Below are 13,943 nucleotides of genomic sequence, written 5' to 3'. Positions count from 1 at the left end.
AATTATTATATATAAATATATTTAAAACTGACCGTGTACTTTAATAGAAGCCAATTATCGCTGCGTTAACGACCGTTAAAAGCATGCTGTAAAAAGCGAGTTTACAGTACCAAGAAAAAAGGATACATCATAGTTTTTCGAAAACTTGCCGATACCTTAGATTAAAGCTCGCGTATCACAAAATTTGACGGCAATAATGGCTTGGAACACGAAGAGAAAAATTTTGCTACGACAACGCTAATTCTATAACGGCAAATTTCATTTGCAAATATAGAGATCGCAAATTATTTGCAGATGCAACAAATATTTATTCTTTTTTATATTCGCAACAAATGCAAAATATTTGTCAAATATGCAAATTTGAATGTTATAAACAGCAAACAAATTTGACAATTAAATTTTGCAATCCCTTTGCGTTTACAGCAAAATCATTTTTCTCCGTGAAATAAGCTGCGCGATGAAACAAACGCAGTCCGAAAACGTGAAAATGCATTATCGCAGCCTCCGAATTTGTTGCTGCCATGGACCTTGTAGATATGGACTGGCAATTGCTAGTTTCTGCAGAAAAAACACTTTAGAGAAGGTGAAAAAAACATATTTTTAGATGCTTCTCTTTCTCAAAATATAAAATAGAAATAGAGCATGTCAGTTAAACATAGGTGTGTTAACATTAAATCAGAATAAAAGATGATATATTATAGAGAATCATGAATTGCCTTCAATTATTCATTGAATCTAAACATATAAATCAATCGTATTAATAAAACATATTAAATATATAGTATATGTCAAGCATGCATGAAATATATTTCCGGATTCTTCTAAAACTTCAAAAATACTATCTGAATGCTTCTATGTATAATTTTATCTTTGCGTTCGAATTGTTAAACAAAAATAAACTGATACAGAAGCACTCGGATGTTTCTGAACATAATGTAAAGAAAGAAGTACGAACACAATCTTGTTTGTATTGCCAGTCCATATGTAACAGGTTTATGATTGCTGCACACTTGTTTGTGTAATATAGATTAATAGCGAGAACTGTAACGAAAAGATTATTTTCCTTCAACAATTCTATCACCTAAATTTGATTAATAATCTTTTAGTTACAGATCAGACGCGACACGCTCGTTCACGTTGCAGAACAGGTGAGGAAGTTGGGCATCAATATCGGTATCGTTTAAAAAAAAAAAAATCGCAATTTCGCGTTAAAGGAGTCACTTCAAGAGACCGAGATCAAAAGAGACTTATCGTCAAGAGGTTTTTCGTCGTTTACCATCATCGGGAACAATCAGAGGATCTGCGCGGATCTCAGAAGGCTCGCAGTCGCACTTCCATCTCGGGATCCTGGCGGTGAGGCAAGTGAGGCTCGATACCGGTCGCGGTGGCACCGGTGGCACCTGCACCACCCACGTGCCGGCTATGGTGGCCGTGATGATGATGATGGTGGCTGGTCGCATGGTGTGTGTCGTGATGATAGTGATGATTAAGATGCGGCGGTTGTGCAGCCGACGCTGGTCCACTCCGATAGGTACGTTGTTTCTCTTCGAAATCGCGCAGTCGTTGATTGTAACGTTCGAGCTGATCACGTAACAACGCGTCCTCTTCAGCGGCGTGTTCCTCGTCGTACTCGAGGCAGCCGACGCCGTCCAGTCGCTCCAGGTCGATCCAACCCCGCCACCTCACGCACACGCCGTTCATGATCAAATGTGAGCGCAGGTGTACCTGGAACATCGCCATCCATGCGGAACGTATAGTTATTATGAATTCGTTGTTGATGTCACGTGGGTCCTGATGGATGATTAGGATGTTCTTGGATGGACTCGGGATCAATGGAGAACTTGAGATATTGATGTTGAAGAAGTTTCTGAAGCGGGATGTGTCTTGAGATAAAATTATTTTACGTTGAACATCTTTTCTTGGGTGCAGGATTAATTGCATGGGAATAGAAGAGAAATTCAGATTTTTCAATATTGAAATAATGATAATAAATATAATGATAATAAATAATTCATTACAATATAGATTAATAATTTCTTTGGTGTCCAATTTTTATTGCAGATAAAAAAAATCGATGACATATTTGATAATATATATCTTGCGCAAACTTGATAAAACTTTACGTCTATTATGAGTCATTAATATATTTTCTCTTCTCTTAAAATGTGTTATTGATTGCCGTCTAATTAATGTCCATTACGACAGATGTTAGGATCGAAAAGATTCGAAAATTTAAAGGGTTAATAATTCGATTTTTCTATTTGTTATCGAAATTATTATTTAATTTAAAGCGATTTTATTTCAATAATTTTATCAAAATGAGGCTAGCAACTTATTATTTCCATCATTACATACATTACATCAATTAAAATAATTAATAGCTATTTTAGTAGCACAATGTCATACACTGAAAAAGAAATTATTTTAATAATTTTAATAAATATTTGTTAATTTAAATAGTACTAAGGAAGTATTTATTTACAATAAATAATATTTATTCAATAAAAAAACCTAATAAATTAAATTAATAATTCTTGTATTAAATAAATATATGTTTACATTGTGTAAATATTTAGTTAGTACTATTCAGATAAATATTTATTAAAATTTAATAAACTTTTTTTAATATATCTAAGCTAGTTAAATATAACTTAAACACCGAGAATAATACACTGATGTATGATACATGGCTAACACAATTAATAAAAAAAGTGATGAGCAATGAAAGAAGCGTTGAAAAAAAATCGAATGACATACCGGAAAGGCATTTCAGAGTTAATTCAGTACTGTTATAATATATAAATTAACTAACATTGAAGTTTTGAAGTCAAAATGTCTTTATCGTGAATGATTGGAGGAATGATTGGAATATTCAATATTCAAATTGCTCTTCGAAGTCTACAGGAGAAAATGACGAGACGCATCTCTTCTCAAAGCCGTCATCGGATCGTTTCAACTCGATCTTTCTTTTTGCAAAATTCATGTCGGCGTGGGTTGTAAGAAGGCTCCATTACATGCTCTACGACCCGCAAGTTTCAATCACGCCTCTCTCCCCCTCCCCTCCATTCTTTCGGCTCCTCGAACCTCTTCTCCATCGCGTCCGACAACGGTGAGTGTTTCTTATTTTCAGAGAACGATTACGCAGATTGGAAGGTACGAGGAGGCCTCGCGGTTCGTCTCGATGATGAAGGGAAAAATGAGATTGAGAGAGGCGAGGCTATGTTCCTTATAAGAAGTCAATTACGAGCAAATGTAACTCTCGATGGCATTTGCACGAGCCGCCGTAAAAACTCATCGAGTATTATTATCTCGCATATTATTATTTCGATTCGTTGCAATCTTTATGAAAGATTAGTAAATTGTCAGTCAATATCATACGATGCATTTTTAAAAACCTACAAAAAAAAGACTTCTTAAATCAAATCAATCACAGTATGCTTATGTATAAGCAAAAATATTAATTGTAATTTTGTTTCAAAGATAGTCTTTGACTGAATTTATGTTGATGCATATATTATTACTTTGTACTCAATTCAAGACTTGCTCAATAAAAAATTTTACATCAATATAAATTTACATCAAAACTAAAATCTTTGAAACAAGCCTATAATATTTTTAATTCTATATGAGCGTATTATGGTCGATTTAAGAATAATCTTTTTTTTTGTATAATGTCGGAGAGATTCTATTTAACACATTGATGTATTAATTCTTTTTTTTTAATTTGATTTTATTACATTTATGTTTGGTATAACAAAAAATCGAAACATCTGTATTTAATCTTAATCATCATTACATGTTCTTTTATTATACTTTTCCATTCAGTGTTGGGATTCATAAGTTTTTTTATGGTGATGATTTATTTTATTTGGAGCCTTTGTTTTTATATATTATTTATCTTAAATATGTTTTTTATGGCTAGAGTATATTTTTGGAATTTAGAGTTAAATAAATACATGTTTAATATTTGGCTAAAGTGAGAAAGAAAGTTACAGTTCTAATGCAGAGAGAGTTTAACGCAGGAAAAAAGATTCATTGTAATATGACGGATATATGAAAAATGATTTAATATGATAAATTGCCAAAAGTTAGAATATATATAATTTTAGAACAAATTATAATTACAAAGTAATTATGCAAATTACACAAATATTAAATTATTTATTAGAAATGAAAAGGAAAAAAGCAAAAAATATTGTAAAAATATAAAATTGTAGAAATGTTATTGTAAAATTACACGATCTCAAGCATCTGGATCTGTTTACCTGTGTTATTTTCCTGACTTTACTTATGTCTACTAATTAATCTGGAAATTACTAGGCGGCGTTTTTCGAGTAAAGTCTAATGGAAGGCTCTCGAAAAGCTGACGATTACCGGGTTCTGCGTCGACGATGCAACACGGTGTTATTTTATTTTCTGGCAAACGACCCGACTTCCGGTCCCGCCGCGGAGCCCAGATATTATTACGAGGTCAAGAACGCTCGGGAAAAACCAGTTGAGACCGTATTTTGTAATCCCGACATAACGAACGGCGGCAATCAACGAATTAGATGAGTCAAAGATCCAAACGATACACGTGTATATAATGTCTAATTTCCGATTTAACAATCAAGAATTTTAACACGTAATTCAATATTTATAACATTGGTGATAAATGTTTTAGAGATACAGATATATATAGAAATTTATATCACACAGATATATAAATATAATATAGATAACATATCATATGATATCATATTTCTATTATTATTACACGATATAATTATTTTAATTATAATATAATTATTTATAATACTGTATTTTTTCAAATATATATATTTTTAAAATCAATATTATTAAGGAAGGAGAACAAAAATAATTTAAAGATTAATTCTTATAGCGAAAACAATTCTTTATATCATCAACTTATTTAATAACAAAACTGACTTTATCATCAATATTGTTCGCAATTAAAAATTCACAAATAATTAAATCTAAATACCGATATCAAATAATAAATCATAAAGTTATATCATTTATTTTTAAAATATACAGAATAAATTTTCGAATAAAAAAAATTTCATATTTTGCCATACTACCGTTCGTTTGTTTTTTTTCAAGTCGCTAAAATGTGTGCTAGATTTTTAATATATAGATTCTATTTAAAACACAATTAATTTGACGTGAGTCGCGCACGCGAACGAACGAACGAATACCCCGGCGGTGGGTATAAATCGACGTTACATCTCGTTACATTCTTTCGCTTACAGCACTTACAGCTGCTCGCCAACAATGCACCACGGGACGTATTTTTATGCAGTAATAATCGAGCCGTGGGGAGCAACCACGCGGGGTGGCGGGATCTTAAATGTTTTCCATAATCGAATCGCTCGCGGCCTTTGCTCTCAAAGAACTACGAGTCCTGGATTTCTACTTTTTGAAAAATTCTCGTTTTCTTGCGTATCAATAAAACAATTGTTATGTTATATTTTTAAAAATACAAAATATAATTATTTACAATTTAAGGTGACCAACCATCCAAAACTAAGAGGGACAGTTCTAAATTTTAATTTTTCGTTATTTCACGTATCCCAAATTTTGTCCCAAATTAAGGACATAAATTATCCTTTAACTGTAAAAATAATAAATATGAAATATAATTTTCAATTAATGCATGACGAATTTGATTTTTTATTTAAAAGTCCAGATATATTATTCATAAAATATATTCAGAAGTAAAATTGGAGAAAAGTACAATTAAAAAAAATAAAATCTAATCCCGTAACTTGATGTAACTTAAGTAACAACTTTTATAATTTTATATAATATTATACATTAAGTATTATTAGTTACTTACAAATATAACAATACATATAATTACTGTTCATATGTTTTATTAACGATTATTTAAAAATATTTACCCATTAAAATTTAATTACAACAATCAATTGTTTTTAAAATTGTTTTTAATGGCTCCTTTTTTTTTTAAGGAATTGATTATTTTAGTTTACATTGAAATTGACTTTCCTGCATGCCTTTATGTCTAAATTGAATCTCAAGGCATTCTTATCTCGCAACAAATGCGAGGCGATAAAAGTAGTTCCTGTTCCCAACAGAAAGGTTTCTTTTCCGTGCAATCTTATGCATATTAATGCGCTTCTAGATAAGGCAAGGCAATATTATTATGCGTTAAATCTTACGTGATGTGCATATTAACATAAGTATGAAACATAAGCAGGAAAATACGCCGAGTCTTCCAACGCAAGAATATTTATAACACACGTCCTTTACCGTTTCCTCGTAAGAATATCGCGAATTTTATATTCATGTTATATACTCGAATTATATTTTTAAATAAGACTGCAACTTTATATCTTTTTTATTTTATATAATAGCGAAACTTATTTATAACAAACATAACTTATAATAAATCAAATAAAAAAACGCCAAAATACAATCGAAGCTAGATATTGGTGCTCAATAATATTTTTTACTATCAAATCGATGAACAATTTAATTTATAAAATTATTATTTCAATTTGTAATTGCAAGTTCAAACAATAATCGGTGCACAGTTTATATAATTAAAAGATGATTTAAAAATTTACATAGCAATATTATTAAACACCAAGATATATAGTCTTGTCTTTTTGGCACTTTCTTACTTATTTCATTTATTCATATCTTGTTTAATCTAATATTGTTACTTATAATAAAATTCGAAAGAAATTGTTGTCACGTAAAATTCTCATACGAATATTCTTCAAATAGATTAAATCGACATATAATTGTTTTCTTAAAAATCGTGCGCTTACCATTTCAAATTGGAGTGATGACGTTCATGTTTCCGTAATCAAAGTAAAATAAGAAATCATGATGACATTAAAATAACATCAAAATAGTTAGAAAATGATCATTAAAAGTCACTTATTAATTAGTCACGATTCAGTTTAATATCATATTAACATTATCATGTTGTTTTGCTTGGATAATCACGATGATATCTTCGCCTTGTATCTTTAGCGTCGCGAAACGAATCGTCAAAATATGTATATTCCGAGCGGCAACGAGACGCGCAAAAAGTCGTCACGACGACTATTGGCGAGGAGAGGAGTGGACGACATACAACATCGTCATTAGTCATCACCGTCGCCTTCCTCGTTCTCACGAGGAAAGAACAGTCGGCAACATTTGTTTTTCTCTTTCTCCACACGGGCGTGACGATCATTATCGTTGCATAATAGATCGTTGTAATAGGCGATATTTAAACTGTAACGCGCCGGCACCATGTAACCCTTTCTCATTTGCATTAGCGAGCAGAAAAAAGCAAGAGTGCAGAAAAAGAAGAAAGAGACGAGCGAGCGCCGCGAGAAAAGGGGTGAAAAATCGGCAAGGGCGGTCGAGCGAAGAACATATACCTAAATATCCCCGAGACAAACGATCGGCTATTTCACTGGCCCTTTTGTTTCTCGATGGGCGTCACCAGCAGCGCCTTTTTGCGCCTGGTCCACTATATTGGGGCCCGTTAACGTTTTGTCAATGATAAAAAAAACCGTGTGTTAGAGGCATATGGTCAGCATGGCGCATCGTCCTTTATCTTTCGGTCCAATTCTATACGTTTAATTTTTACGGTGATGTGTGTCTCCGCGGGATCATTTCCGACTATAAATTCTGTGGTCCCTCAAGACAATGTTTGAATAACGACCTGCTGCGAACTAAAGTGTAAACACAATCGTTGCATTATCTTGACCTGAGGACACATAAAAGTTCCCAGAAAATCATTCTCGGGATTCTGTAAAATTCACTTTTCTTCGTACATCTTCCTCGTATTTCTAATAAAATTTATTTTGTACTTTTAATTTTTTGCAATTTTTTTTACCTTTTCTCGATTTTTTTTCATTTTTCAATTGACTTTTTTTGCATTCTTTTAATTGAACTTTTTAGACTGATTTTAACTATCCATCTTTGTGTGTGTGTGTGTGTGTGTGTGTGTGTGTGTGAGTTTCTCAAATCTTTCCATTTCGAAAAGTAATTTTAGACTCAATACTAAAGCGACGAAAGATAATATCGCAGTGCAGTTTATTTTTTTTTTAATTTAACGTTAAGATTTGTGGGCTTCGTATATAGCTTTATTACGCGGATCAGCTCTCTTTTCTCTCATTCTTTTTCTGTTCGCTGAGCAAAGGGTTAAAAGCATCGTCATTATCAGGCACCGCACGCACTTTCTCTATCACGCGTTTATCTTGATCGCGAATAAAATCTCTCCCTTAATTATTACGTCGCTCGACAGGACGATATAGGCACAATGCACGAGGGCACGTGTGGTCGCGCGCCACTCTTTATTCCCTTGCTCATTGTCGATTAAAACAAAAAGAAAGCCGCGGGTCGTCCCGTAAACAACATGCCGCGCTCCGTGTGCAGGATCTAATGAATCGCTTCCGTTCCATTTCGTCTCCTTTGCAAAAGGAGACCCGATACGAAAGAGGCCGTAAGGTCAGGAAAAATTGTGGAGTCGTAAATAACGTAATAAGTGAACAATGAAGTGTTACATTTTTTAACGATATAATTAACGTGAAATGTTTTATAATAGTTCTTAGTTTTCTTAATTATTTTTTAATTGTTAATTGGATTCGTATTATATGTCACATATACTCTCTAAATTTCGTGAAGAGACATCTCACTTGAAAAGAGTAAAAATTGAGCCAATTTTGAAAAAAGAATGAAAATATTATCACTCTTGTTCAAGAATAGCACATTTTCACTCTTTTTAGAATGAGATTTACTTTTTTGAAATGAGATTCACTTCAAAGGAGTGAAATCTTAATTTCTTTTTTGGAGAGTAATATCATGCAGGGTTGATGGAACCTCATTGCAAAAAAGGAATTGAGATTTCACTCCTTCGAAGTAAATCTCATTCCAATCATTCCAAAAGAGTAAATCTCACTTTAAAAAGAGTGGGAAATCTGCCATTTTTGAACAAAAGTGACCGTATTTACACTTTTTTCAAGACAAGTTAAATTTTCAGTCTGTTCGAGAGAGATTTTATTCCACGAGATTTAAAGAGTATACTTTTTAAAACTTTTAGAATGAATCTCTGGAAAGTGAAATCTCATTTTTAAATATTAAAAACTGATCCCTTCTTTTTCAAGACTAATTTTACTCTTTAAATTTCACTTCAAAGAATTTAGAAAGTAACTTAAAAATTATAAAAACCATGAAAAAAATTGCAGAACTTTTTAAATTTTAGGAAAATCGAATTCTCTTTCTAAAATGTTATCTACATGGATAAACTATAGAAAAAATATTCGCAAAAACTGCGGATTTCGAAAATCTGAGAAAGAACAAAGAAACTATGAAAGTTCTAACAGGTTACTAGGACTATCTGTTCGACCTTTGCGAGAGACGGAGAGATTTATGAGCCATTATGTATTGTGTGACTGGCAGAGCGGCTTCGAAGCATCTGGCGGCGTTTAACGGATTTCTATGGCGCTAATTGCCGCTAGTGTTCACTAATAGCAACGTGGCTTTTACTTTCCTATCGTTTACGAGTTATAACAAAGTTACGCGAAAGAACGATCCCCGATCTTGAAGAAAATTCAAGTCGACAGTGCAAGATTTATTGTATTTTTTCAAAAGTGCAATGATGAATATAATTAAACTTCAAAAATATGAATAAGATAACTTGATTCTTTTATTTTTCATTTAATTGTAAATTTAATAAAAATTAAAGTTATTTTAACAGAATTTTATTTGGTATTTAATGTTTAAATACTTGATACTTTAAATATTTAAAGTATAAATATACTTCTAGAAGTTTCGAAAAATACGATTAAAATTTTGTTAAGAAAAAAATCGACCTTAAATAAATCAAGAAATCCATGTCCAGATTTGGATAATTTCTTGATGGATTTTTCATATACATTGTAACGATTTGCATGAAGAATACAAACTTACAATTATAATATATAAAATAAAATAACAAATTGATTGTTTTTTTCAAATATAATGTAAAGACTTATAAAAATTACGAATAAAGTTATTTAATAGTAATCGGAATATTTCCAGACATTCGCGAAAAGAGCAGCGCGCGCAGTTTGCAAAATGGCGTCGCGACGACGCTGCTATCGATCGCGATGGCGACGCCGAGAGGCGTCGGCCACAGCGTCGGCGTTGCTAGTTGATGAATTTAAAGAGAAAGCCCGATCGAGCTTTTGCAATCTTAGAACAATATATCGTTTTTTTTTTATTTTAACTGCATCGATTATTTAAAAACTGCGTTTCTTAACTTGCGGAATTTTTCTAAATTTTAGGAAAATCGAATACTCTTTCTAAAATATTATTTATATGATCAAATTATGGAAAAAAATTCATAAAAATTGTAAATTTCAAAAAAATTCAGAAAATAACAATAAAAGAAACTGTAGAAGTTCTTCCATGCGATCGTACTAATAATAACGCTACATGCCCGTCGTTACGTCAGTCGTTATTTGATTTCTAAGTCCTTTAATTTCACGGACAACAAATTCGTTCGTTCGACATGAAGATAAATTGGGCCAGGTTGAAAATGGACCCCCGTAGTGCTCTACGAATTCTTGGGACCGGATGCGCGGGTGACACGTCGGCGCCATTGTTCGAGAAGTGGTGGCCGGATACTGACGGATACTAAATTACAGATTCGAAAGGTTGCGGAGCATCTACGTCTGTAACGGTCCCTAATTTGGCCGCTAGTACGAACCAATTACGACCGCACGATAATATTCGGGAACCACCGTTTCAAGATTCGAGCTGTCGGGGTCGAAAGTTCCCGCTGAAAGGCAACGGAGATCGTCCGTTCTCTCGCCAGTTTAGTAATATTTATGAATTTTACGCAAAGGACACTCTGAGATCGTAGAAAAATATGTCATTTTCAAATTCTCAAACTTTTAAGTTCGAAGCCGACGCTTTTTATTCCTTTTTCTGCAGAGAAGGAATTTTTCTTGCGATGTGAATTCTATTTCTTTCGATAATTAATTAATTTTGATATAAACTTTTATGACAAGACATTTAAGAATGAATGGCAAAGACAAATGATTGAAAATCGATTGCGGTTCATTGGGATGAAGTCCACGATAATCGAAATAGGAATGTTCCGATCTCCAAAAGGGATGTTTCAATCTTCTCAAACATAATTTAAAAAATTGTTTTAAACCAATTTATTTTGCAAAAAATTGATTTTTCTAACTAAAAGGAGTTATTTTAGATCAATCTTTTTTGTAAGGAATCGCTTCTTTTTTAACTAATTGTAAGAGGGCTATTTCGAAACAATCTTTTTGCAAAAAATCAATTTCTATAACGAATCGATCTGGAGATTCCTAAATGCATTTCTAAACATCGAGATGGTTTTAAAAGATTGATGCTCATTTACCTTGCCGTGTTCCTTATCAAAATCACAGTCATTGGGATCGACAGGGTAGTTTCCAGATGCGTTGCCGAAAACAAGCTGGAGGTTGGTGCCTGTTGCCGCAAATGCGATTTCTGTGTGGCCTTCCCGACAGCCATTTTGGAAACGTACTTGACGTTCTTCGATCGGCCGATCTCTATAACCAGTGTATCTCACCTATAAAAAAAACAGAAATATCGCTATATACATAGCAATTAGCAATATACATAAATACATATTAATGTATGACATGTTTTCTCAAGTTTAACAAATGTAAAACTATCATTAAAATGCATTAATGTGAATTAATTTGAATTTTAAGTTGCGTATATAATTCTAGATTTATATTTATATATTATACACCTACTTTTTTTGCAAATTTATTATTATATTCAGTGTATATATATATTATAGATTTAGATTTATTATTAGATTTAATAGATGTAGATAATTATATTTTTAATGGCTATAGTAAAAATCATTAAAATTAATATTATTTCTTCGCATATGACTTCGAAAAAATACACAAGCACTGATCACAAACAATACATATATCTATAGTTCTTCAATGATATAATTTCTCAACGATAAAAATCGTCAATGATTTTAATAATTTCCCAATGTTTAAATAAAAATTCATTATTTTCAATTTACTAAAAATTTCCATGTTCCTTTATTATCGTTTCAATATTGATGAATCACTTAATGTTCATCGAGAGAAACGTATCGGAATTTCGATCGAATTTCCACTTCAAAAATTTCTGTTTCGAAGATTTGTTAAAATATGAAATGAACATAGAATACTAATTCGCTACTCGTGGGTGATCCGCAGTTGGACAAATTCGAAGAAAGGACAACATTCCTACGGCATCGCATATTCTGTGTCGGCAAGCGACGGAAAATCCTTTGCTGTCCCGATATTTCTCACTGCGCATTACGCCATGTAATTCGAAAAATATTCCTCGAGATTATCGAGATATTCGATCGAGATTAAGCGAATAGTAATCAACGTTAAGTTGATTTCAAAACAAAGTGATTAATTCTGGGAACTAATATAGCAACGATTACATCGATGTAATTATGACAAGTGTTGTGTAAACCTCTCCGTTTGGATTATTATTTTTATTTAGTGTTTCAATATTCTCCAAAATAGTCTTTGAAGACTAATATCTATTACTATCTACTAATATCTATTACTATTAATATCGATTCATTTTATAATGTTTAACTTACTTTTTATTTTTTTTTCTAGTTGTACATATTAATTAGGAAAAGCTGGAAAGTAAATTAAACTGAGATTAAATCTACATTGGTGGAAATGGGCTATTAATAGGATAATTCCACTAAAGTAGATTTACTTCACTCTTGGTCCAACTTACTCTTCATCTTTTTCTATTTCTTAGGCCGTTTTTATCAATATAGATTAACTCGTGATTTAATATACTTTTTATTTTCTTCTAGTTCTAAGAATTAGAATAGGACATAAAATTAAAGCGAATCCGAAGTTAATGTTAATTGACATTAATAGAAATGTACATTGGACCTGATTCTAATGCAAGATTAACTTTTATTCTTGATTTTATCTCTATTTTAATTTACTCTTTATCTTCTTCTAATTCTAATTTTTCTAATTCTAAGAATTAGAAAAAAATGAAGAGTAAATCGAGATTAAAATTAGTCGGTTCAATTCATTCTTTATCTTTTTCTTAATTCTAATTTCTCTCTCTCTCTCTCTCTCTCTCTCTCTCTCGATTCTAATAATTGGGAGAAATTAGAAGAAGAGAAAGAGTAAATGAAAAAGGATAAAAAGAATAAAAACTGAAATTAAAATTAATCTTACATTGATTGAATCAAAATTAAAGTTAACTCACTAGGGAAAATTAATCTTTAAAGTTTACATTGATAGAAATGGGCATAAATTGGAGAATCGTTATATATAATAAGATTATCGACTGTAATATTTGTACAGCTCGCATATTTACAAACGGAATCCAATTTAATGCATACGTTGAGTATTATAAAAATGAAAGTAACATGCCAAGTAAGTTCCTTCAACGTTTTCTTTATAAAAACTCATGACGTGCACTTTTTCGCTTCCTTTGCGTTTCACTATCAAAGATATCGTACATTCGATATTATTTTTTTTATGTGTTTATCAAAACGAGTGTTTCTCGGTACACATTAATAATGTTAACGTATCAGTATTTTACGTATCTTTCCTCTATGGACTCACCTCACTTTCGCGACTCAACCTTCTGAACAGCTCGTCGCTCTCAAACTTGGCCTTCTGATCGGGCACAACGCGCGGCATCTTGAAGACAAGCCGGGGTGGCCGCGGCTGTTCGTACAGGCCCATTCCGTCGAACGGCAACACACCCACCCCTGCATGCTCGCTCATTGCGTGCATCATCTTCGACGCCGCGGATTTGTACCGGACCTCTTGGACGACACTATCTCCTCGTCCTCCTCGCGGATGTCACCGAGGTCGACTGGACTATACGACACTACCGTTACTCGCTACTGTATATATAATACTGTATAT

General features: G+C 32.4%; 1 protein-coding gene across 1 annotated transcript; it reads right to left on the bottom strand.

The window, feature by feature from the left end:
• Window positions 1-1,311: 1,311 nt before the first annotated feature.
• LOC105621100 (protein big brother-like) lies at window positions 1,312-13,811 on the bottom strand. Its single transcript, XM_012202572.1, has 3 exons — window positions 13,635-13,811; window positions 11,387-11,578; window positions 1,312-1,725 (listed from the first exon to the last, which is right to left on the bottom strand). The coding sequence occupies exons 1-3, from the start codon at window positions 13,809-13,811 to the stop codon at window positions 1,312-1,314; spliced, it is 783 nt and encodes a 260-aa protein (XP_012057962.1).
• Between the last annotated feature and the right edge of the window lie 132 nt (window positions 13,812-13,943).

Source organism: Atta cephalotes (assembly GCF_000143395.1).
Source record: "Atta cephalotes unplaced genomic scaffold scaffold00032, whole genome shotgun sequence".
NCBI lineage: Eukaryota > Metazoa > Arthropoda > Insecta > Hymenoptera > Formicidae > Atta > Atta cephalotes.
This window is presented reverse-complemented; position numbering and strand designations above follow the sequence as displayed.